This window comes from Ambystoma mexicanum, chromosome 4p, assembly GCF_040938575.1.
Source record: "Ambystoma mexicanum isolate Mex_15411 chromosome 4p, UKY_AmexF1_1, whole genome shotgun sequence".
NCBI lineage: Eukaryota > Metazoa > Chordata > Amphibia > Caudata > Ambystomatidae > Ambystoma > Ambystoma mexicanum.
In genome coordinates this window covers 762,855,131-762,881,989 of record NC_090927.1, presented here as the reverse complement: position 1 = coordinate 762,881,989, position 26,859 = coordinate 762,855,131, and the positions used below count along the sequence as shown (strand labels likewise).

Here is a 26,859-nt window from a genome sequence, read left to right as displayed (position 1 = left end):
AATAACTAGCTAACATTTCAAGACTTACAACACTTGTGCTGGTACAAACAATGCATACAAAGAACCACAATGCATACAAATCAGAGGCACATACAGGCAAACTAAAGTAAGGAAGAAAGAAACCGCATCATCAGAACATGTTAATAACATTAAAGTTTATCTTCATGTATAAAAATGAATTGTGTGTTTGAGGCCTGCTCATTTCCCCATATATGTGCACCATGACCTGATACCAAACCCTAAAGAAAGTACTTAAAGAACATTTGACAAGGTTAACACCTAGATATATAGCACCTTTTTCATTTTAATATTCTGACTGTCAGTGAACAAAACCACCTGGCCTATATATGTCGGTGAACAAAAACAAGTGGCCCAGTGATGTCATCAATGATATTTGTGATGTCATCTTTGATGTCCTGGGTGTTAGTCTTAGCAGTGCACGGTGGTAGCGCGAGTTATGGTTGCTTAGCTTACCATAAACTGGCCAATTTCTGGGGGTTTTCAGTTTTACTTGTAACCATAACGTCCCCTTGACAATGTTTTTTCATTGAATATGAAATGTATATATATATAGCAAAATTTCACGTTGAAAGTTACCAAGAATAATATAAAATGTTATTCACCCCACTCAGCTCTCCACATGTACACAGCACACCATTTCTTACTCGCCAACATCACTTGAAATGCACATGTCTTTTGTTTGAAGTGTAATGGAATTACTTTTCCGCACAGGTTATTGCAAAAAATCTGAAGGGGAGAACTGTGATTGGAATTGCTGCTGGAAGGTTTCATACTGTGCTTTGGACAAAGGAAGCAGTATACACTATGGGACTGAATGGTGGACAGCTAGGTAAGCGGAAGATGTGTTTTTATTTAAAGCGTGCATTCTATATATTTTCCATAATAATATTTATGATACCATTGTGAATTTACCCGGAGAGTATGCTTATGGAAACTGTTCCTTTACCATTCAATTGTATTGATTATTTTGTCTTATTGACAGAAACAGGAATATCGTATTTATTTAACACTAGGCATGCCATTTCGACTTGCAAAGGATCCGATATAGAAGACTGAGGCAGTCCCTGAGCAGCAGCCCTTTATCAGATGGGTGTCTGAATAAGCATAAAAAAGTTGATGTAAATGTTGTTTAGTGAGCAATGAACCAGTGACAGACTCAGAACAGAAATAAGTAGGATAAATAAATCTGGCCCTACAGATAAGCGTCTACCAGACACTCTGCTCCTACAAAATAAGTGAATACTGCCAACAAAATAAAAGAGTACAAATAAAATGCTTCCAACAAAAACATTGAAAACTTACACATAGGAGCCGCTTGCTGCTGCAACTAACACAGATCCACAGACCTGTTTGAGACATTGGTACCAGCAGAGCACTGCCACAGGAAGGTTTAATATTAATTCTGCCTAATCTGAAGAGGAACTTTGAGGTGAAAGTGCACCTTTTTTATTTTTGCACAAATTACTAGGTAATTTGAAGTTTGGATTATGCAAAGATATCTGTTTTAGAGTTAAAATATATTTTGAATGTATTGTGTCCTCCCAGGTTTTCCTCATCTTTGACAATGGTAGTCCAGCTTCAGCTGCTTCGGGAAAAAAAATCAGCAGAGGGCGCTGTGCATCGATTGTATAGAGTCGATGCCCCTTGAAGGCCTCAGTCGAGGATGAGGTAATCGAGGGCATATATAGCACACGCAGTGCCCGTTGGCCTCAGTTCCATCTATCCGCAACAGTGATGGGTTCGAGCGAAATTCGACGCACCTCATCTTATGACGTCTTTGTTACAAACCTCTCGATAATGTCTTCATCACCGACAACTCAGAGATCCGGTTTCAAGAAGTGTTGGGATTGCGGGTCCAAAAGGTCACTCACTGACCTGCACTGTATCTCTTTGTGGTGCCTCGGAGCAGACCACGACACCTCCGACTGTTCGAAATGCCAATCCATGACAGGAAAAGCCTTGAGGGAACGGAAGGAGAAGCTAAAGGTAGGAGAAGACTCTTAAAAAAAATCTCCTACCCGATCCGTAAAACCTTCAACCGACGAGTCGAGAGGGGACTGTCCTTGGAGGAAGAAGGCCAAGCGATCCAGGTGGAGGAGTGGCTCACACCACTCTTCTTCGTCCTCGAAGAAATCGGACAGAAGGCACAATGTAGGATGAAAGGGACAGCTTCTTAGCTTTTGTTAGGGACGTCAAAGAGGCTGTGTGCGAGTCCCTTCAATCAGGATTGGATTCTGCAGATAGCTTCAGCAGATCCATGGCTACCAGCACAGTTATGCACAAATGTTGAGGAAGTCTGATTTTGCACCTGATGTGCAATCTAGACTTCTCGAAATACCTTTTGACAGGTCTCAACTTTTTGGCAACAAGGCTGACGAGAGCCTTAAGAAGTTGCAGCCCTCAAAGGCGGCAGCCAAATCTTTAGGTGCTGCTATTAGGCAAACTCAGATTTTACGTCCTACTGGGCAACATTGGAGGATTGGAGGGGTAGATTTTTTTGCTACTACTCAGTTGGAAGGACGAGAAGAATGGCCAATGAGGCCAGAGAATATTTCCTTGTGGTGGACGAGGTAGAAGTGCAAAGCCAGCTCAAGCAGCAGCCTCCTTACCATCTGCCTCTGCATCAGCTGCTGCAAAACCTCTGAGTTCTTAGTCACAGTTCACCAGTGGTGGGGGGGGGGCAGACTCTCAGCATCTGGAAGAATGGCGAGACATTACTTTGAATGCTTGGGCTCTGGAAACCGTAGCCCACGGTTACTGGAACAGCTCTTTGAAGATTTCCGGATCTTCTCCTTGTGCAGGAAATTTTAACCCTGCTAGGGAAAGGTGCTATAGAACCAGTGCCTGTTGCGGAGAGGAACAATGGTTGGTACTCCCCATGTTTTTTGGTACCCAAGAAGGATGAAGGACTGAGACCCATCTTGGACTTGAGATACTTGAACAAGTTCCTCAGGAGGGACAAGTTCAAGATGGTCACACTTTCTCAGATCATCCAGGCCCTCCAACATCAGGATTGGTTGGTGTCATTGGTCCTTCAGGATGCTTATTTTCATGTGCCAATCCATCTCAAGCATAGAAAATACCTGCAGTTCGCGGTTCTCATTACCAATTTCGAGTTCTGACATTCGGGCTGACATCCGCCCCGAGGGATTTTCAACAAACTGATGGCGGTAATGGCAGCGAGTCTCAGGAGAGGGGGGATTCACGTCTACCCCTACCTGGACGATTAGCTGATCAGGGTGCGTTCTCCGAACAAGTCCTGAATCATCTCATTTTCACTTGCCATTCTCTTCACATACTGGGCTTCTTCCTCAATTACAAGAGGTCCCGTATGACACCTTCCCAAAAGCTCCAGTACATTCGAGCTGTGCTAGATACATCCTCGGGAAAGAGCTCGCCACCCGAGGTGAGGGCTCAAGACACTCTTCAGATCGTGGCTAAATTTCAGAATGCCCACAGTCTACCAGCCTTCGATTTTCTAAGGTTGCTCGGCTTCATGGCATCCTGAATTTTTCTGGTGCCAGAGGCTCGCCTGAAAATGAGATCTCTTTAACGGGCTCTAAGAATGCAATGGTCCCAGTTCTAAGGAAAGATGTCAGGCCGACTTCAGATTTCAGCCAGGGTTTCACAGGATCTTCTGTGGTGGACCTGCGAGGACAATATTCTGAAGGGAGAACCCTTTTGGCAGCCATGGCCGGAGATTACAGTAGTGACGGATGCCTCACTCCCGGGGTGAGGAGCCCATGCCAACGTTCTCAGTCCGCGGTCATTTGTCTCCATCAGAGTCCAAACTACATATCAATCTTTTGGAGCAGAAGGCAATCGGACTAGCGCTGAAGGCCTTTCTGCCCTCTCTACGGGGAAATAATGTCCTGATAATGACATACCTTTATAAACAATTTACAGACGAGAGGGGATATTTAACTGGACCGCTCCAAACAATCCCTCATCACTTAAAGGTTTGGTACATAAAATCTGTTTGGATGGTCCTATGTCTTTTTAGGCTCACCATATAATTGCTGGATAGAGTTTTATAATATAGATCTATCCTCTGGATCTATTTCCGATAAACCACAGACTATTTTCAGCATTTATTCAAAAATATATTTTTTATTTATTATAAAAACACATTTTTCTAAAATAATCATTTTTGCTTACATTGATTGATCAAGCTCAGAATCTGTATTATTAGTTTTTGATCTCCACTACTTATCAATAGTATATAAACCATGTAGTTCTTTTGATTTTTGGAGAGAAACCTTTATAACATAGAAAAAATTATCAGATTCATCAATTGTGTAGGTTTTTTGTTTTTCTACTTAATCATCCTATTCTCTCACACCATTCGTCCCAATATGTTTCATTCCTCAACATTCATTCTTTCAAATTCACTATGCAGGAAATTTTTCAGGGGTATTCAGTTCAGTCACGGTCAATCAACATTTAACATTGCTCTGTTCTTTATCTAGCAGAGCAGTGCTAGTGATGATTCAATTCCTTACTATTTGTGATTTTTTCATCAGTCATGGTGTCACCTGAAAAGGCAAAGCAAAGCCTGGTTTCGTTTTAGCCATGCTTTTTTACAAATTAAGTGTTATTTTTTAATTCTTTTAATCAAACAAGGAGATTCATTCCCTTCATGTCATTAACGGCTTTGTTCTCAGAGTGTTCCATTTCTAACATGACGCCTGCTAATTGTTTGTGATTTGTCCCACTCCATACAGAACTCTAATCATCAGCGCCTTACAAAGGCAACAGATTACTCGACTCTCAAATGGAGCAGTCCGGAGAAAAATGGTCGGCCATATTGGTCATTGTTAATCCTCCTCTCATATTCTTTTTGCGATAGCCACTGTTTGTAGTTTATCCATTGTTTAACAAAAAAATGCTCCCCATCTGTGTAGATGTCACGGAGCATAGATCACTTATTTTCCAGTTGTTAGGATCTCGAGTTTACACTATCTCGGAGCTTATTACCTCAGGAATGTTACACGTTATCTGTTGGTCAGTAAAGCACACAAAATAGTGTTTTTCGAACAATTGGTAACCTTGTCTTTATTCTGCATCAGATTTCTTTTAGTCTTATCACCCAAAGCTCACCTTAGCTATTCTTTAACAACAATCCATTTGTTTTTGCTGATGCTTGGTCTTTTGTGTTTATTTTCTCTATGGCGCTAGTCCAGGCTTGCTACTCATCCACACTAGTACTAGCACTCGATTTCTGTCGGGTAAAAAACAGAAACAAATCCAGTTTTTATTTTTTTTATTTTATTTTTTTACAATTTCGTACTTTATTCCCACCTAGCAACCTTATACGTATTTCTTTATTTAAATTTCACCACGCTTACCTTAATTAATTTTTCACAAATAGCCAAGCGTTTTGGTGCCTCTCTCATTCCTTACATCTCTGTTCTTAGATGATTTCCCAGGCTCACTGTTAGTCCTTGTGCTGTGGATGTAGAGTAATTAAATTAAACACGATCTGCCACTAACTCAAGATGAGCCTCAGTTATCATCTACCCTAATGTGGAACTACTCATGCAACCGTTCGCCTGCTTACCTTAATATCTATACGTGAGGCTTGCACGGCCTCCGACTGCCAGATGATCGTAGCATTGTTACTTATATAACCATTCGGACTGCTTGTTAACGCTGTTTCCCAAGGCTTTGGGATACGTTAGTGTTGCACATCCATAGTGACGTTCTCCTCCCGCTTTTGCAGTGCTTTTCTCTATTGTTTTCCTTGTTTCTTGTTTCTATGGTAACTCGCTAACTGGTAGATTGCATTGTGTTCTGATCACAAGATTCTCCATGCGACCCGCAAGGCTGGCACAAATGCAAGTCTCATATATTAATTTCGATATTGCAGGGTGCACAACTCTGCACATACTTCTCTATTAGCACTGCCCACAACGTTTATTTATCCTTATACATGCTTATTGGATTCATCCGGAGAGGATAACACGGCGGCGGATGCTCTCAGCAGGCAGAGAACATTCTCCCACGAGTGGGATCTAGCTCAGGAAGTCCTTCAAGAGATCTTCTCCGTTTGGGGAACCCCTGAGGTAGATCTGTTTACGACCGAGGTCAACCAGAAGTGTGAAAGATATTGCTCCAGGGAATATCCCCCAAAAGGAGCTATAGGAGAACCATACGTAGTGGACCCGGAGTTTCCACTCCTGTCCACGTTTGCTCCAGTCCCCGTCATTCCTCATGTAATCACGAGGTTGAGAAGGTTCGGGAAATGCATGATCCCAATTGCCCCGGATTGGGCCAGAAGGACTTGGTAGCCGGACCTTCTGGACATGTAGATTCTGTACTCCAATACGCCTTCACAAAGACAGTACCTTCTCTCGTGAGAGGTGGGTCGGGTTCTCCATCCAGAGGTCAAGACTCTCAACCTTCACGCTTGGTTTCTGAAAGGCTGAGATTTAAGGATTGGGACCTCTCGGATGACTTTATGGAGTTTTGCTTTTGGCTAGGAGACCAGCAACAAAGTCTTTATACTGTTGCCATTGGAATACATTCTGCGACTTGTGCAAGGAAAAGTATGTAGATCCTTTTCAATGTAAAACACTGGATGTTTTATCTTTGCCCGTTTTTAAGCTCTCGTCAGAGGAATGTTCCCATTTCAAAATTCCACTGGTGACTCAATTTCTAAAAGGGCTCACGAATGTGTTCCCTCCATCTCCTTTCCAGTTTCCAGTTTGTGACCTTAATCTGGTTTTCAAATTCCTAATGTGTGCACCTTTTTTGAACCTCTGCACACATGTCCTTTAAGGTTATTTACCTTGAAAACCATCCTATTGGTTGCTCAGACATCAGCTCGTAGAGTGAGCGAGTTGCAGGCACTTTCATCCAAGCCACCCTTTATCATCTTCCACAAGGATAGGGTTATTTAAGGGTCAAACCCTCTTTTTTGCCTAAAATCATTTCTGATTTTCATTTAGGTCAGAAAATTGTTTCCCCACCTCATGCTGGTAAGGAGGAGGAAAGACTACATAGGTTAGACCCTTGTAGAGCATTAAGCTTTACATTTCTAGAATGTCGAGGTTACGAATTGATGACGAACTCTTCATTGGATACACAGGACACAAACTGGGTCAGGCTGTTACCAAACAGACCTTCTGTAGATGGATAATTCTAGCAATATGAGAATGTTACAGGCTGGCAGGAAAAGACCCTCCCGAAGGTTTAAGAGCTCACTCCACCAGGGCCATGGCTACATCTACAGCCCTTCAAAGGGGCATACCAATTAGAAACATTTGTGAACCAGCAACGTGGTCTTCCATCCACATGTTCACTAAGCATTATTGCCTGGAGTCTTCCCTTGATCAGGATGGTACTTTTGGCAAAGCAGTCCTTCACTCTGTCCATGAACATTGATGATTTAAAATTCTACTCCCTCCTCCAAACCAAATACTGCTTTGGGAGTCTGTCAAAGATGAGGAATACGTGGGAGGACACAATCCATTCGAAGAACAAGTTACTTAGCCCTAGTAACGTTCTTTCAACTGGATGTTCCTCCCATTTATTCCTCATCACCCTCCCAACCTACCCCTCAGTAGAATTTCCTGTGCTATTACAGCTTCCGTTCAATCAAGACTGAGTACGGTCACTCCCGTGTTTTACGGGTATCTCTGCTACAAGAGGAGGAAACGGAACTGAGGCAAACGGGCACTGCACATGCTATATATGCCCTTGATGACCTCATCCTCGACTGAGGCCTTTCGAGGGACATCGACTCAACGCCAACGACACACAGCGCCCTCTGCCGAAAAAGAAATCTAAAGCAGCTGAAGCTGTACAGCCAGTGTCAAAGATGAGGAATACGTGGGAGGAACATTGTCGAAAGAAAGTTAACAGGCGTAAATAACGTGTTGCTCTCTTATGTCCTGCTCTCCCTCCTTACCAACTGGTTGGAAACACCTGCATCCGCATGCGGGTGGGAAAAAACGGACTCAAAGATAGCTGCCCCTTTAAGAACTTATGAGTGATGGCACTCTATTGCGCACATGCGTCCCTATGTAGTGTAGGAAGCAGTTCTCTGCAGCCAATTCTCATCATGCCTGCGTCCCATGCCTGGGGATTTATCACCCTGTGAGTTCTTGTGTTTTTTGTGATGGAATTCACCTGAGGTCTCTGCAAAGTCCTCTCCTTTCCATTTCACAGCCGGGACCGGTACCTAAGGCGACCAAGGGCTTTGTAAGGACCAGGAAGGAGGCCAATATTGGTAAATGGGACACCAAACTGGCAGGTGAGGTACATGTTTCGGCACCGGCCCTCAATAACCAGGTGAAGACCGCCACGTCAGTTCCTGGGTCTTCATAGGATCGCTTAAGGGGAAACCCCAGGTGTTTTCACCTGTGAGAATCTCTGGGTGGGAAAGTGCTAGCTAGCACCTTCAGGTGGAAAGGGATCTGAAAAGATCCACCAGGTAACAGAAGATTTGTTAACGGCTGACAAAATCACTACAGTACCGGGAAAGAGCTCCTCTGCCTCGGTTAGCAACCAAATGGGCAATATTGGTCTTAAAGAGGCAAGAGCCTCCAGGGTTGAATCTGTACTGACCGACTCCCCTGTATCTGCACTAGTACCCAAATCAGCTACCACAGACACATTTTCTGGTTCTTCAGTACCAAAGAAAAGTGAGAAAGCCTCACAAGAGGCATAAGGAGCATTCTCGGTTGGTACCGAGCTCAGTGCTGACTACTCGGAAGAAGCACTAGAGAAACAAATCTTTGAAGGAGAGATGCCCCAATACAATATCAGTACCGACACAATCTCATTTCGGACTCTTGAGTAATTTGATACTTCAAAGTTTTTTACTGCTCCACCTGAGGAGCTTTTTGGAACTCCAGGAAGGCCCAGGGCACCAGAGAATTTTTCTCAATGTTTTCGTGCCACTGAGAGGATCTTTGAGCCAATTCAAACCACACCACACCACAGCTGGTGTTGACCAAAATACATGTACCGAGACCAGAAGATATCCAAGGGGAACCTTCTGATATGGCTAAAGAAAGTACAGCTACGGTGCTTGAGACCATGCTGTCTGACTCTTTCCTTGAGGTTGTAGCTCAACGTATTAAAGACAAAATGGGGACTGCTGAGGCTCTTGATTAGGTGAGATCCACAGAAACACCAACATTGCCCAGATCAGTTACGGTTGAAGGAGAGGGAAGTGCATCTCCTAACAAGAAGCTGAAAGTGGTGAAAAGACTCAGATTCTAAAGATGAAAATGTGCCTGTTTTGCCTTCAAAGATTTTTCATGACATTGTAGCAAAGGGTATGCAGGCCTTGGAGATTGTACCAAAGCACAAACCTGAGACTGCAGGAGTTTTTGGGAAACTGCCTTCTCAGCAGACAGTCCTTGTTACCTATGAAAGGGTCTGCCATTTAACAAGCATTAAGTCATTGGGGAAAACCCCATTCTGATTCTCGTGTCTAAAGCTCTGGATGCTAAATATAAGATTCCAAAAGAGGAACCATGTTTATTGACGAGTAACTTGCTGGCGCAATCCTTTGTGGTCTCTGCTGCTTTAGGATCAAAGGGTAAAGGACCGGCACCTTCACCTGCTATGAGTTGGACAAAAATGCTAAGGCCTGAGAGGCGCAAGGTAACAAATCATATACTAATTCTTTCTTACAGTTCAGCCAGGTCAATACGGTCACAGTTCTGGCAGGTTTCAATATTTTAAATTCTGAGAACCTGGATTGTTTTCTGGAAAACATCACGCAAGAGGATTGGGTATTGAACATCATTTATCAAGGTTACTCTTTGTCCCTGCCTGCTACACCACCATCTTCTCCGTCAAAGCTCCAACAATCAACTCCGGAGCTTCTCAGAGAGATTCCAAAACTTCCATCTCTGGGGTGTTAACAAATTGGTTCCAGAAAAAGAAATGGGTCGAGGGTTTTACTCCTGCTATGTTATAATTACCTAAAGACAGGTGGAATTCGACATATATTAGATCTTTCAGATCTGAACCAATTTATGTTACTGGAGACTTTTCATATGGCAACAGTACATATTTTTGCTGCACTCCAGCAAAGTGACTGGATGGCATCTCTAGATCTTCACAATGCATATTTTCACATACCCATTTTGAAGGAACACTGTCAATATATGATATGATATGATAGGATAGGTTATTTATAACCTGCTTAATACTGAGAGGTTTCTGAGCGCAGACCCGGGAATCGAACCTGTGTTGCTCCATGTCGTCTTGCGTCCAAGGCAAGCACGTCCCCCTGAGCTTTCCTCCCGAGACAATATCTGAGGTTTACCATCGGGAATGACACTACCAATACCCCAGTCTCCCATTCGGGCTAATTACGGCTCCCAGAGTCTTCCCCAAAGTTCTGGGTTCTGCGGCAGCTTGCCTGCGGTGGAGAAAGATTAATCTCTACCCTTACATTGATGATTGACTGATAAAGGTCCAATCTGAGGAAAAAGTGTTGCAGAATGGGCAGTAGACATGCGACAGACTGTACGATCTGGGTTTCTCGACAAACGTGGACAAATCAAAACAAATCCCGTCTCGATTCAGATTATTGGAGCATTAATGGATACTACTCTAAGAAAAGCCTTTCCCCCTTTGGACAGGGTTTTGGCGATACAACAAATGTGTTTTCATGACACGTCAGACTGTCGGCCTGGTGGTACCAAAGACTTGTAGGTTTGGTGGCATGTTGCATCCATCTAGGCCCCTAAGCAATACTTGATGAGGACTATTCAATGGCACCTAGCCAGCAACTGGAATCAGCTGTTGGATCCTCGGAGCATGTAGATTCCGGTACCATGTCTCATTCAATAATCCCTAATTTGGTGCAACAAATAAATAAATCTGTTGGCTGGGTTTCCTTTTCAACCCCCCACATCAAGTTGTAGTAACACTCACCAAAGTATGGGTGTGGGGGGGTCTTTAGTCAATGCAGGCTAGGAAGAACCACATAGATGTTGCTGAAAGCAAATTTTTATGCTGCAAATTAATTTCTTCCCTCAGTTCAGGGAAAGGTGGTCAAGATGTTTACGGACAATACCACCGCAATGTTTTATGTGAAGAAACAATGAGGGTCTTGCTTCCATCCTTTGTCTGCCAAGACGTTCTTTTTTTTCTCTCCAGATTGGACGTCAGACAAAGGTGGTTTTCCCTCACTCAATACCATACTTTTTCCACGAGAATAGATTTTTTTTATATATAGACGCATTATAATTAACCAATAAATAAAAAAAATGTATTGTCATGGAAAATGTATGGTACTGGGCCTGGGGAAAAAACGTTTTGGCAGACAAATTGAGCAGACCAGACTCTGCTCCACACAAATGGGAACTAAAAGCATCGATCAGTTCTGAGAATGCTCTTCCAGAAGCAGGGTTGTCCGACAGTGGAACTTTTTGCAACCAGTACAATGCCTTATGTCCCCTATTGGCATCAAGGGGGGGGGGACAGAGACGTAATTCTTTGGGAGATGCCCTGCAGGTGGACTAGTTGAACAAAATGCTGTATGATTTTCCTCCACTTCCCCTGATATACAAGACGTTGGTGAGGTTCAAAGTAACTCAGAATTCTACAATGATCCCCGTAGTGGCGTTCCGGCCACATCCGATTTGGTTTGCGGATCTGCTGAATCTAGCACGAACAGCGAGTGTAGATATACTGGTGACGGAAGGTCTTCTTTCACCCATGCCCTCAATTACTGAACTTGAAGGCTTGGTTCCTGAAGAGCTGGCCTTCGGCATTAACACCTATATGAACAGAATCTAAATATTATGACTGCTTCCAGGAAGGCTTCCACAAGGAAGCAATATCTGAGCTAATGGTTTGGTTTTGCCATTGGGCTTTGGATCGAAGTTTAAATTCCTTGAAAGCTTCATTCGACGACGTAATGCCCTTTAGGTCCTTTCTGGTATCAATGGGAGTAAAAGTTGACACTTGAAGGGAACTGGGTGTGGGCAGTTGGTGATGCAGGGATGAAGGGTGGAACTGGCGTGTGGAGGGGCGCTTGCCCGCATTATAGTCCCATCACTCAAAAGTTCTTAAAGGTGTATCTATCTTTTTGAGTCAACTTTTTCAGACCCGCCTGCACAAGCAGGCTTCCCAACCAGTACGAACAAGGACTAAGAGAATCAGAATCCCCATGAAGGTAATATAGACATATTTTACTCGCCTAAAGAAATTCCCGTATTGGGAATGGGATATACAATTTGTTCTTTAAAGTTTGTTTTATTCCCAACTGCAAAAATGTAGGGAGTAAATTATTGAAACTTCAAGTTCATACATGTAGGACTGATAGTGCCTTTACATTTCTTTACATTTGAGTAATATACATTTTGACATGGTAACTTAAGCATGGTACATGCATACAGGACATTCTTCGGAAGGATAGGCTAGGGTTAGTTTGGGAGAACCAGAGCTGGTATGAAAGGTGCTCCTTCCTTGGTTAATGAGTAGATATTAAATCTTGTTTTATGCAGCACAACTTATGGGCTGGACTGTGTGATAAATCTGATGGAGCCAGTGTTGGTGAGTTTTCCTAAAGTCCACTTTGGGGTAGAATTTATAAAACTATCCCAATGGTATATAGATCCCCAACTCCTAGTATCAGTATGTACTACTCATGGAAATTTGGTAGAGTGGAAGAGCAGTCAGGCTTATCATAAGAGGAAGATGTGTGCTGTACACTAGTACACTACAAGTACACTAAACCCAGCTAGTAATGCAATTCAAAGAAACACTTACACATTTCAAAATACTTGGCACATTAAACCAAAACACATAAGATTACTTGTAGATGCTTTTCAAAGGCCACTGCTTAGTTTGCAGTTGCTCGTGGTTACAATTATTACAGCTTTTCATACTAATGACAGCTGTACCATATCATTGGTTATAATGCTCACTCACGCACACACAAAGATATAACATAAGTGTATTTAATTGGCAAAACCACATAAGAATAAGTCTTTGGAAAGAAAACGGCTGTTTAGTCAAACAGTAGTAGAGCTTAAAGTTCTAGTGGCAGTTTTTGTGCAAGTTAACACTTGAAGCCTAATTCGCAACCCTAGCTAAAAGGCAGTTTGGAGAGGGCTCAGTCTTTCAAAGCAGCAGAACAGCAAAAGTTCCTGAGGATACTTTCAGTCTCTAGAAGGATACTGGAAGAATAACTCAACGGTGGAGACCCTGTTAAAGGACTTGCAAAAGGGACACAAGCAGCAGCTCTACGTGCACTCCAACGCTTTGGAGCGACTTCTTGGATAAAGGTAAGTGATACCTTTTCTCCCCACAGTACCTTAGTTTTTTTATTTTTTATATGTTTATTTTAAACCGGTTGCACAAGTGATTACAGTATAGACATACATTAGACACAAAATGACCAATACAGTAGGACTAAATGAGAGTAGTCTGGAAACCCCAGAGTTCACTCCCCCCCCCTCCAAAACCCCCCACGCCCCCACCTCCAGTTCAACTCCCCTCCGGGTTCAGTTGGGCAGGCCCGTCCGTGATTAGGTCAATGCCTGAACGTAGGGCCCATTGGGCTGCTCTGGGTTTTTGGGACATTGCCGGGAAATTCTGATTGTAGTCTAGAAGTGGCACCCAAATGCTCTCAAATTGGTGTAGGTGGCCTGCCTTGGCTGCCGTAACTTTTTCTGCAACCAGAATGTCCCAAAGTTTGATCCTCCAAAGAGTCATAGACTGGCCCTTTGTAGCTTTCCAGGTACAGGCAATTGTAATTTTCCCAGCCAATAGAAGCAGCATAAGGTTAGCTGTTCTCCCTAATCTCGGGTAGGCCGCAGGTGCTCGGGCACCTAGTAGGCTGGTTTCCGGCTCCCTAGGGATCACCACTTGGGTGATAGCTTCTATCACAGAGATGCATTGGGCCCAGAAGGATTGTATGGTGGGGGCATGTCCACCATATATGAAAATATGATCCTGGCTGCCCACATTTGCGCCAACACTGGGGGTCAAAGGACCGATTAAAGCGATGCACACAGGGGTAGTACCATTGCAGAAGTAGTTTGTGGGCACATTCTCGATTGGTAATGCACAAGGAAGAGGAGTGCGTCCTGGACAATGTCTACCCAATGTTGGTCCTCCAGAGGGTTCCATTTGTCTGCCTCCCATTGTGCCTTATTGGGGGGGGGGTCTCATGGTGAGTGTGTCCTCATGCAACAGTTTGTAAAACAAGGAGATAGTCCCCTGCTGCGGCAGGTCCATTAGGATAAGTTCAAGGGGGCCGGGGGCACACATAGCTGCCTGTCGAGTTTGGGGATTGGAGCACCAGTGACAAAGTGGCACATAAGAGAACTTGTCTGTCTCAGTTAGTTGAAAGGCCACTTTGCATTGTTCAAAGGAACAGGGTTGGCCATCTTCCAAGAGTTGTCCCAGGATTTCAAGCCCCTCAGTAGTCCCATTTTTGAAGTTCAGTGGGTGAAAGCCTGGAGAAAAGGCTGGGTTGTGGAAGATCGGGGAGGAGAGAGGCCCAGGCCGCGCGGGATACCCTTCTGTTTTAGCGCCCAGTCCCACGTTTTAAGGGTATGCTTGTTGGAGGCCAGGGTCCCAACCAAGGCCCTCCGCAGCGAAGGCAGGATGTGTGGAAGAAAGCGAAGGAGTGTGAGGTAGGATTGCTCTAGCTCTACCCATTTCGGGCGACTGGAGGTTATGACCCACGCCCGAACACGTGCTTATTGTGACGCTACTTGGTATTTGCGTAGGTCAGGGACCCCCAGGCCTCCCAATCTAGAACTGGCCCTCAGTCTTTTGGGAGATCCTCGCTTTCCTACCTTTCTAAATCAACCAGAGCATTTTCCTCTGCATACATAGGGGGGGGAGCAGTGGAATCTTAGTGGGGTGGGAAGAGCAGGCATAGAGGAATCGTAGGAGGAGATTCATCTTGCAGGCGGTGATCCGCCCAATGAGCGAGATCTCCTGTGAGGTCCTGCATTCAAGATCTTTCTCTAGCTCTTTAAAGAGCGGGGGGAAGTTCACTTTATATACGTCTCTAGGACGGGCAGGGATCCGGACCCCGAGGTAGGGAATAGATTTCTCGCTCCATTGGCTCGGGCATAGGGGTTCTAAGATCGCCCGTTACCCAGGCTCCAGGCCCAGCCCCAAGGCTGTTAATTTCCCAAAGTTGATGGTAAAGCCCGCCACCCGCCCTAATCTGCGGAGCTCTTTAAGGGCTGATGTGAGGGAGGGGCAATGTCTTATAAATAACAGGACATCAGCATAGAGTGCAATCTTGTGCTGGGAGGCACCGATGGGCAGGCCCTTCATGCCTGGGTCCAACGAACCCACTTGGCGAGGGGCTCCATCATTAAGGCAAACAGGAGCGGAGACAAAGGGCATCCCTGTCTGGTTCCACAGGTTAAGGGGATCGGGTCCGATAGATTGTGATTAACCCAGAGGAGCGTTTTAGCGGACAGTTAGTTTGCCAAGACGAGTTTGCGAAGTTTGGGCCAAAACAAAAGAGGACCCAACGCGCCCTACAATTGGCCCGGAGGAAGTTGGAGGCCCAACACACTGAGGAGACGGCACACGTCTGACAAGGTGGATTGGACCTTTTTACAACTCACCCTGGAGACATTTTATTTTCTGCAGCACCAACAAAGGACACGATTCGCCTGGGCAATGTTCTTCGATTCCTGGAGTCCTGTAGTCTGGTGAGGGGACTTGGACGAGATTCACCTGGCGCTCAGCAAAGACGATGCACTATGATTGGGTCGGAGGTCTCCTGGTATTCATGGTCAGCAGCTCTGGAAAGTCACTGGACCTCGGGAGATGTGCTGATTGTAGTTCATCTAAGGACTGGTTGTTCCCACCAGTCAAAGGGATGGAATCGTCCTCTTCGGAGTTCCTCTGTAGCATTTGAAAACTAGGTCAGGACAGCAGTGGTCAAGTCAGTGTTGCAAAGGTTATGCAGGCATCTCTGGTCGTCTTCTTCTTTGATTACTTCATTTTCCAGTGGTCAACTTGCCTTTCACCTCAGGAACCTCCCTTTTATTCAGTTTCAGCACACACTCCTCTATCAACAGTTCACAAGAAGGGGTGGGTGGCTGTCCAATGGGGACAACCAGACCCCCAGTGGGAGCTGGTTCCATTCAGGCACTCGGGCAGACAAGGAGCAGGGGAGGGAAAAACTCCCCCACTTTCTGCCTGCCCAGACGCACTGGGGCCTAGGCAGGGACACGCCAAAGGCAAAACACACACACACACAGACCTCCCCGTCCCAGAATGGTAGAAGAAGGGCTAACCAAGAACAACCATGGTAGAGGGTTGTCTGTGACTAAAAAGTCACAGGAACAGAGATATATCCCTTTGGCACTCTACATAAGGTGATGTGTGCCAATCTCTCAGAATATACAGTTTTAGGAGAGATACAAAGTATCTATCCTTAAGAACAGTAGAACGTAAGGATAAAGTAAGAATCTCAAAGGAGAACCCAAAGGGTTCCTAGCAACACTGTCCATAAGGAGCTGTGTGCTGTAAAAGTAAAATCCAGATGCCTTAAACAAGATATGGAGGAAAGTAGACTCCATAGAAAAACGGAGACACAGAGAACAAAAGATAGAGCCTATAAAAAATGAATGAGTGGAAAAAGCTTCCACTCATTCAGGATTTAAAGAAAAAGGTCCAGAAGTCCAGCAAAAAATGCTGGGGGGACTCACTAGGAGAGGGGATGAAGCATACTGTACTGTACTTTCACAGCGCCTTTGTCGGCATTGGCTTCTCCGCCATCGTTCACTATCCCCCTGCCCTCTTTCCACCCTCGTGTGGGTGGGGGGCACAGGGGACAGTAGTCTCCCGAGGAAGACCTTAAAAGAGGGCAAGCTGCTCCATATTGCCACTCTCAACACTCGCTCTGCTGTCAAACACTCGGCCGACACCTGCAACCTCAAACTCGTGGACCTTGATGTGCTTGCCATCCACAACACATCACAGAGACATGGTTCAAGGATAGCTGTGTCACGAGCTTTGACGCACTCCTCCCTGAAGACGACAAAATCCTCTCGGCGCGGCGGCTTAGGAAAACGGGTGGGGGAGTCGCACTTATCTTCCCGGAATGGATATCTGTGTCTATCCTCACTTCTCGGGCATACTCCTCCTTCGATTGCCTAGTTTGCAGACTCTCACTCTCCCCTAAATCTTCTCTCATTATGGCCACCTTCTATAGGCCACCAGGTCATTCAACTCTCTTCCTCTCAGAATGGGCTGACCTGGCCTCCTCCCTACTTTTCTTCTCCTCTCAACTCCTCCTGATGTGTGACCTGAACATCCATCTGGACTCTCCCGACTCCTCGGTCCTTTCCACAACCTTTGCGACTCTCTCTCCTACCATCTGGCTCCACACACACTGTGGCCCACTCCTTGGATGCTCTCATCTCTACTGACACCCCTCTCTCTATCCCTCTCACTACCTCCTTCTCTTGGACTGGCCACTCTCTTCTCTCAACACACCCGAAGCTCTCCTCTTGCAGCAACACAACCGGCAGAGCCACTTGGCTTCAAAGCCACCAGACCCATGAAAAAAGTGACAGTGGCTGCCATTGCCTCCAGTTATTCTCTTCCACCCATCCCGTCGGCTGACTCCCACCCTCGCTAACCTTAATTTCTCTATCTCCAACACTCTTGACAGTCTTGCCCCTGTCATGAGGGTTCGACTGAAGCCTTCCAAAAAGTGCAACTCTTGGTGTGACTCCGACCTGGCTGTCTTAACCGCAAGCTAGAGCAGCTGAGTGGAAATGGAACGCTTCAGGCGAACCATCTGACAAATTGTCCTGCCACCCCCTTTAAAGGCAATATCGACTTTGCATCCGCTCCAAAAAAAGTCTTTATGGAAGCCTGCATCTCTGCGGCATCAAACAACACGGCTGAACTTTTTAAAGTCAGCAAGGAACTGGCCAAGCCTGCAGCAGCGTCTTCTTCTGTCACGCACACACACACACACACACCTAGGACCTTTGCTCGGCCCTGGCTGCACACTTCACCACAAAAACCCAAGACATGCTTTCCACCCTCTCATCCTCACCACAGCATACACCAACACCGGAGCCTCCCTTACCACCCCCCCTCCATTTACTCTCTTCTCTCTCTCTCTCTCATGTCACACCTGATGAGGTCATCAGACAAGTCCGATCTATGGAGATTTCATCCAAACAGGTTGACCCCTGGCCCTCTAAAACTATTAAAGACAATATTAACTCCCTCTCCCCAGCCTTGCCTAATCTCTGCAATCTCTCCTTTTCCACTGGAGTTTTCACAACTGCCCTTAAGCACTGCCTGGTGCGCCCTCCATTCTGGCAAACTACCACCCTATCTCCATAACTCCTTTCCTGGGCAAACTCCTGGAGAAGTTGGCGATCTCACAGCTGACACTCCACACTGAATCTATTGGTTGCTTCCATGACCATCAGTCTGTTTAGTGCACACCTGTGAAAATCTGCTCTCAAATCTTGACTCCCTCTGTCCTCATTCTCCATGGCCTATCCTCTGCCTTTGACATGGTTAACCACAACATCCTGATTGCACATCTCTGTGACACCCTGCGAATCACAGGTCAGGCTCTGGCGTGGTTAACCTGCTTTCTCTCCGACCGCCCATCGCAGGTGGTACTCTGAGCCTTTCTCTTGACTATTGCTCTCTCAACCTGTGGCGCTTCCCAGGGATCTAACCTATCCCCATGGCTCGTCAACGTCTATATGGCTGCCCTGGCACGTGTGATTGCCACTTTCACCTCTAACTTTCAATGGTACGCGGATGACCCACAACTGTCTTTCAGGCTACCCTCATCCGCCTCCTCGTCGCTCATATCTGACTGTCTGTTATTCATTCATGGTGTGCTGCAAACGACCTCTGCCTCAACGCCGGTAAGACTGAGATCGTTTGCATTGGGACCCCTGCTCCCGCTTTCCCACTTTCACTCTGGCCGGCCTCCCTTGGCCTGCGCCCACACCCACCTGCGAGGCAAGAAACCTTGGGGTCATTTTCGACTCGACTCTCTCCTTCTCTCATATTTTGGACATCTCCAAAAAGTCAAACTATCAGCTACACCTCCTCAGAAGTACTCTACCTTTTCACCCTTTCCCCTATTAGCTCACAGCCTCCAGAGCCCTGGTTCTCTCTAGGCTGGACTATTGCAACAGCCTCTTCCTCATCCTCCCCTCTTCTGCCCTACGTTCTCTGCAACACATCCAGAACAGAACTGCAAGACTTATCCTTGGCCTTAAGCCCAGGGACCGCATCTCTCCAGCTCTGAAATCCCTTCACTGGTTCCCTGTGGCTGCAAATATCAAGTTCAAGACCCTCTGCATTGTTCACAAGGCTTTCTGGGGCCTGGAACCTACCTACCTGCAATGCTGCCTATCTAAATACTGTCCCTCACAAGACCTCTGTTCTTCTACCTCCAACCTTCTGCGAGTGAGCCGGTTCTCCAAGCAGAGATTTGGACGGAGATCCTTATCCTCGGCAGGTGCCTCCCTCTGGAATAGCCTCCCTGCTGCTCTCCATCTTAAGCCTGATCTTCTTAAGTTCTGGTAAATCCTAAAGACTTTCCTCTTCTCTTCCTTCTCTCCCCCTCTACCATGCTAACCTAGTTCTCTGCTCTTCCCCTCTCTCTCATCACCTCCTCTTCCTTAGAGCTTGCTGACTGGCAGCCTGGTGTATCTCAGAGTCTCACAGGTCCCTGGCACCCCCGCCAGTCCTCTTTCGCACTTGCCTCAGGGCCCTACTCCCCATCCACACTCACTGCACTTGATAAATAACCCAAGAGAGTGGACATCTCCCTCCCTGTGACCGTCTGTGTATTTGCACGATGCATACGCACCGTGCCTGAAGTAGTCTGTCTGTTCTCTCTTCACCCCTTAATTGGACTGGTAAGACTGCAGAATTGCCTTCCGGCCTATTTGCTGTTTCTCAAACTGTTTAATGTATTTTACGCATTTATTCTGCCTCGGAATTTCAAGGGCTTTGAGCGACTGTTTTTTTTCCCCCCATGTTCCCATCCTCCTTGAGGGCTTTCAAACACTGCCTGTGTATGGGCGCTTTATAAATGAACAATACCAATAACAGCGATCACTGTTTTCCAGCTGGTAACCTCCTCCCATGTGACCAGGGGAAACGGCCTCTGGTAGTGCGCAGGAGCTTTGGGTGCAAGGATTCTTTGGTCCAGTACAGGTGCAAGCCCTGGCGATGAAGCAATGCAAGAAACACTGATGCAGGCCTTCTCAGGACACTTCACAGGAGGGGGAAGGCGAGAGTACCAGCGTCGGCCTCTGCACATAAACGAACGCAGGCATCCTTCCGGTTACAGGAGCTTCTCTAGGACAGGATCCCTTGATCCTGGGATGCTGAAATTCAGAGGGAATTCGAGTTGTGACACTTGTTGGCGATAACCAAAGTTCTGGGTGTAACCATAGAACGGCGACGGTCCTGACGAGGTAGCTCACCGGGTGGGCCAGGGACACATCCGAAGGCTCAGGACGGCTGGATCCTTGAAGGCGTTGAGACTAGTTGGTTCCACTTGTCCAAGGGCTGAAGCACCGCTCAGGGTCTTCGAAGATCATGTAGTCCAACTGGGCTTCACTGGGCCAGACGCAGGAAGGGATGCCAGGCCTCTTCAGGAGTCTTCTTCAGATCTTCAGTTAACTGTTGTCCCATGAGGGATTCTTTGCAACGCTGATTTGAAAAAATGGCTGCAGGAGTCCTCTTCTGATCCAAAATCCAAGCTAGAGGTAAGGATCTGCACCAATCAAACAGCCAGTAGTTGTCTGATCAGGGACAGCTAATGGGTCCACTCAGGCCACACACCTAGAGTCTCTCGCACCAGGGATGTGGAATAGGAGTAGACCGTCCTATAAAGCCAAACAACAATATGGCAAAAAAACAAGCGAAAATCTCATGTCATGGTCATTTGTGGCCACTCGCCACGTTTAGTAGCCATATTCAGTACACGTGAATGTGCATACTAAAAGGAATGCAAAATTGAGAAAAATGTATATGCTGCCACCAGCTTGTCTTTAGGCACATATTAAATTAACCAGAAATCCCAAGTGTAAAAAGCTAGGGTGATAAAAAAGTATTCCCATTACACTGCATTGTGAGATTTTGTGTGCATTGTTAAAAAGCTACAGAATGCAAAATGGAACAACATAGTTTCTGAATACTGATAGCCTGAAGGACTGATCAGTTTCCCCATAACACATTAACAAAGACAAGAGTTAAGCTGAGGGTTTTGCTTCCCTTCAAAAAGTCAGAACAGGTTCAAAAATAGAGCAACAAGAACAAGGTGGTCCATAGAAACAATGGAGGGGAAGTTGCAAAAAGAGATCTTTCCTAACACCCTTTGAGGGCAGTGTCTCTGCTTCCTGCAGACCATGAACGTTGCTCTATCAGCACTTTGTGATAATGTTGTCAAACGCTACAAAGAGATTTAAAGTGTATGAAGTAAACCTCCTATCCTTTTATATTGAAGTAAATCGAAGAGAGGACGGAACCTGTATGAACTATTGTTAATATAAAGTTAACTCCGGTACATCACAATAGAATGTGTAGCACGTCAACACTTTACTCAAGGTTGATCACATTAAAGTTAAATGTTCTTCAATAGGCCTGTAGAAAGTGTAATTATATATACTAATTTAACAAGTAAAACACATTGGAAGGCTTACCTCAAATTATTAGAAGAGGTTCAACACAATTTCACTCTCCACTCTTCCATTTGCCTCTTCTCTGTATAGTTCCTGCACCTCCCTTCATTTCTCGCAGCTTCCCATCTGTTAACTTTACCTATTTTTAAGTAAATATGGTAGTGGATTTATTCTGATTTTTACGTTTTTTAACCTATATTTTATGGCTATTTTGGGCAAAATAAAGTGTTCTGTTTTTCCATATGTGTGACCCTCTTAAAGAACAATCTCTCTAGAATGTGCAGCTTTCTCTGTTGTGCTCTTTTTCTGCACTCTTGACATCTCTGTTTGAGGTATGGCAACTAAGTATGCACTTATATGATGTTGAATAAGATAAGAATGCCGTTGTTTATTTCCAAGGGTACCTGCTGGATCCCAATGGTGAGAAATGTGTAACCAGTCCTCGCCAGGTGTCTGCTCTTTATCATAAAGACATCAGTCTCTCGCTGGTTGCTGCAAGTGATGGCGCTACAGTCTGCGTCAGTGAAAGAGGAGATCTTTACCTGCTTTCGGATTATCAGTGCAAGAAGCTGGCATCAAAGTATGTTTATTTCAATCTGAATTATTGACTAAGCTAACAATATACATCATTTGTCTTTGGGAGCTGCTGCATCACAGATTAGCAAAATGTAAATGATTTTCGATTGATTGACATGTTCATTGCTCACATGGATCCACATAGCTTTTTGTGGAGTACGCTACAAGTTTGTCAGTAGAATCTATATAACATATGACATTTTGTGTGCTAACTTCTTTGTCTTGATACTATAATGTGGTATACCTTTACTGTTTTTCTACTTTTGTCTTACAGCTGCTGTTTTATCTGTTCAGGTTTGTTGCCCTTTTTTCCACATGGACAGATTCACAAAGTATAACTGTAATATATTCATTATCAATTCCAATTGATAGATTAAGGCACAGATGGCCTCCAACTCTGTTTCATTTGTAAACGTGGCTTAGAGTTGGAACAGCATTCCCTGCCACCTTTCCTTAATCACAGACTTTGCAATTAGGACCAATGATCACTACGTCTATAACTTGCCTATTTGGTAAGCCACATAAAGACGTGGACTGTTCTAGATCAAATGTTAGACGTTATTGTACGTGCACTGGACGGTGGCCCAAGACTATTCATTTTGCACTTCAATCTTCAGGCTACTTAGAACAAATGTTCTAAGCTGAGGTAGAGGGAACTGTGCTTCTGTTTCAGTTCTGTTTTTGTAGATGCACCAAAATTAGTTGGCTCACAAACATGGATAAATTCCTGTTTGGTTCTAAAGGTTCTTCAAAAGTTGCACAATATCTTTCAACGTATTAGAACAGAGTACGCTTTGGACTACACAGATTTTATATGGTTAACCCACATTGGTGCTTAGTACGAATGCCTTTGGGGTGTGGCAGGATCTTACTGGAGTGCAATATAAGGTGGATAATGTCTTCCCAAACCGTTTCTAGTTTAGTGCATTATTAACTGATGGTTGTGGAAAGTCAGAAGAAGGAGTCGGACAAACGGGTAGCATTTCAATTCAAGAATCCTTATTTAACAAAAAGGAAAAGGACCTTTCTCTCCCTACGACTAAAGGGTTTCCCTACTTAACTGAATTTTAACTTGGGTGCTTGTAATCAGGGTGGTTGTCAACTAAAGTGTCCGTCCTCAGTCCAAAGACTATCCTATTCTGACCCTTCCACGAACCAAAGATATTCAATAAACAAAAGGTCACCGGGAGAATTACTCGCTTCTCCTGGTTCAGCGGGTTCAGTCTTTGGGCTATTTTCTAACAATCTTTTGAAATAGCTTCTGATTTAACAAAAGCTGGGACCAGGAAAATGACTCACTTCTCCTGGTTGAATAGTCTTAAAGAGGAGGCGTGGCTAGGGGCCGCTGAAGATGGCCGCCTAAGATAGCCGCTGCAATACCAACGGATAGCGGGCTCCAAATATGTGCAAATTTTGGCCTCATGCCATCTGAAAATGAGCGGGGTGTGAGCGGTTGGTCCTCCGGACCCACGCAGCGATTTCTGCTTGAAAAGGCTGCAGCGGGCCGTGAGACGCCACAGGTGGGCCGGAGCCTACCGGCTGGCAACGTACAAGCAGTGTGCCCCGTGTCTGAGAAAACCCCTTCAGTGCGTAGGGCGTCGGAGCACCCAGCAGCAAAGGACACTGCAGATGGCAAGTGCTGCGCGCGAGCATAGGAGGTGGCAGTGCTTGCCTGCGCAGTCGGTGCAGGGCACCTATAACGAGTGAGCGGCTCTATCCACCAAGACAGTGGAAGTGCCGTGTGGAAAGCACAAAAGCCCCAGAAGCCCATACAATCTATCGTTTATCTGGTTTTGGCAAGACAGTGTGATGGTGGATCTGTAGTGCTGTAGCACTTGCCTAGTCCTGATTGACAGCACATCTGCATTGGCATACTGAGAATTGCTGAATTGTAGAGTTGGACAGAACGCAGCAATCATTGGCAGTCGATCAGCAGTGTGAGCTGCACAGGGGAAATGACACACAGTATTCGGAGCTAGTGCTCAAATACAGGTGCATGAAGGGGCCGTGCAGATGAAGTAAATCTAAAGAGCTGTGTTATACGTGTGTCCTGGTGCCCACAGCAGATTGACTCGGGAACAACAATCACTTTTTATGGAAGGTGTCCGCGCTGGCTACACTCCGATAGCAGATGTAACAACGCAGACAAAATGGGGCACACAGGACCAAACTTTGAGCAACCTTTGGGCTACTCCGGGGCAGACAGCAGCAGTGAAACAATGCACAAGAAAGGTTGCTGAACCAGCAAAGGCGGAAGGAGCGATGGCGAAAAAGTCACCGAGCTAACCTGCAGGGCTTTCCAAGGTGGATCTCATTGACTGCCTTCATAGCCTTAAAACTGAGCTGAAGGAGGAGCTTGTGCTGTCGCTACGGGCAGAGATGAAGACCAGCGCTGAAGGACAAAATAGATTGCTGACCTAGTCCAAGACACAAAACAACTTAACGCACGAGTAAGGGACATCGATACAACATTACAGTCTCTGTAGGAAGATGTCCTCCACCTCCAGGGTGAGCTTGCCGGCACCAAACACATGTTGCTTCTAGTAACACCTATAGAGGACCTTGAAAATTGTGCCGGCAGACCCTCCACATACGAGGTGCACCGGAGGGAGTAGAGGGGTCAGACCTTCACGGATGGGTGCAACAAGTCTTTAAAGCCATAGTCCCGGAACGAATGGCAGAAAATGTTCATTGTCACAGCACATGTTCACAGGTTCACGGGAGGAGAGATGGGTAAGAGCAGGTTTGGGGATCTCAGCTGAACTTAATGCTTCATTTTGTAAGGCAACAACCTTCAAAGTCCTGGCATATAACGTGAAGGGCCTTAACTCATCGCAAAAGTGAGGTAGACTTTCGGGAGCTCTCTCATTTGCAAGTCCATGTAGCGTGCCTGCAAGAAAAGCACTTAGTAGGGAAAGACACACGCAGAGAGTGCACAAAAGATTTCCCACACCAATTCTTTACATGTGCCAGGAACAAGAGCAAGGGGTCTGGCATTTTAGTGAACAAGCGAGTACAATTGCAATTAAGACCAAATCTGACAGGGGAGGGAGGTATCTCTTTGTAAAAGGATGGTTTAATGGAGCGCTTGTCACAATAGCCATAGTCTATGCACCGAACATTGGCCAAAAACAAATTCTGCTGTGCAATGTTAAAGTTGTTAGAGGTAAGAGGAAAGCAGTTGGTTAGAACAATTGGCAGATTGCTGGCCCCCACCAAGACAAGTTCTGTGTGGAGATCCCCCCCCCCCCCCCTGGGCAACCTGTAGAATAAAGATATATCACAAGCCCAGTCCATATATTGTTCACAAGAGACTTTCCAATAGTTCTGCAAGACCAAAGTACCTGGCGTTGTAGCGTTCATCATCAGGGAATCAACGGCCCTTCTTGAGTGTCCTTCCTTTAAGGCAGGAGTCACGGGTCGTCGAACGTCCGACAGAGAACAGGGTGAACTACGGCGTTGAAGTGGCAGCTTCTTTCCTAGCGGTGCTCGTCGACAGAAGTGTAAACGTCCTGCAAGCAAGAGGTGTGCGGGGCACCCCGATGTCGATAGTTCTGGACCGCAAAGAGTTTGAAGAACTGTGGCCCAGCAAGGGCGTCGAGTCGTCAGAGTCTCTGTGATCTTTGGGTGGCGGGAAACCCACCTGCGGATACTCCTCAGCGCGTCGACGGTCTGGCCTTCTCCAGCAGGATAAAGCGGGCGACAATGCGGACGAGGGCGTCCTTGAATCAAGTGTGCTTAGGCAAATGGAGCACGGCGGCTCCGGTCGGCGACGGCGGTCATCGACAGTGGCGGATAACAGTCCGGGCACTTCTCCTTGGGATTCCGCGGCAGTCCCCGTCTCGGGTCAGCAGCCTGTCGAAGGTCTGTCTACCAGGGAGGTTTGGCAAAGATCAGCTGGTGCACGATGGTCCCTCGTAGCTCGGGAAGAGGGTGCCTTACCAGGTCCTCTCTGGGTCAGTCCTTGGAGACACAGCAGCTTTCAGATTGATGAAGGAGAGCAGCAGCAATTCTTCTCTTCCAGCAGGGCTTCAAGGTCAAGCGTCCGTTTCACTCCAGTAACTCTTCGTAGTTTGGACTTCACCTCTGAACACGATTCCTAGCAGTGAGAGGTCCCCAGATATACTGTTGATCTCCCATTCGTTCCGCTGGGTCACACTCGAGCATCCAATCACTACGAAGGGCATTCAGCAGTCGTCAGCCAATCAGGCGCACGGTGCATTCAGGCCATTCTTCTCCATCTAGACACTCATAACACAGTATGTGGATTCGGACAAGTATCGCGTCATTCAACACTACACTCTGCATTCATACCAGTTTCGGGCAGGGCTGTCTCAGTCATTGTGTCAAACACCAGATACCAGACATCCACAACAAGAAGTGCATATTCGTCACACGCTGTATTCACCCAGATCCCACCCACAGGTGCAACCACAACATACGGTCGTTGGGAAGGCTCCAGTCAGTCTGGTCGGCACTTCCTCACACTACCATATATGGAACTTCCACCCAACAGCCAGTCAGGGGGAAGGGACAGAGTCTGGGCTTCCCGGGACTTCGGGAAGATCAAGGTAACAGGTGATGGAAGGCAAGAGGCCACGGAGGCCATCTTGTCCCC

The 26,859-nt window shown here is 46.0% G+C and overlaps 1 protein-coding gene across 1 annotated transcript in view; it reads left to right on the top strand.

Moving 5' to 3' along the window:
• Positions 1 to 26,859, top strand: part of IBTK (inhibitor of Bruton tyrosine kinase) — a 1,971,965-nt gene that overhangs the window by 315,964 nt on the left and 1,629,142 nt on the right. The window contains exons 7-8 of the mRNA XM_069606314.1: positions 733 to 850; positions 22,065 to 22,245. Coding sequence (XP_069462415.1) covers positions 733 to 850; positions 22,065 to 22,245 — 299 coding nt within the window. The remainder of the gene's footprint in view (positions 1 to 732; positions 851 to 22,064; positions 22,246 to 26,859) is intronic.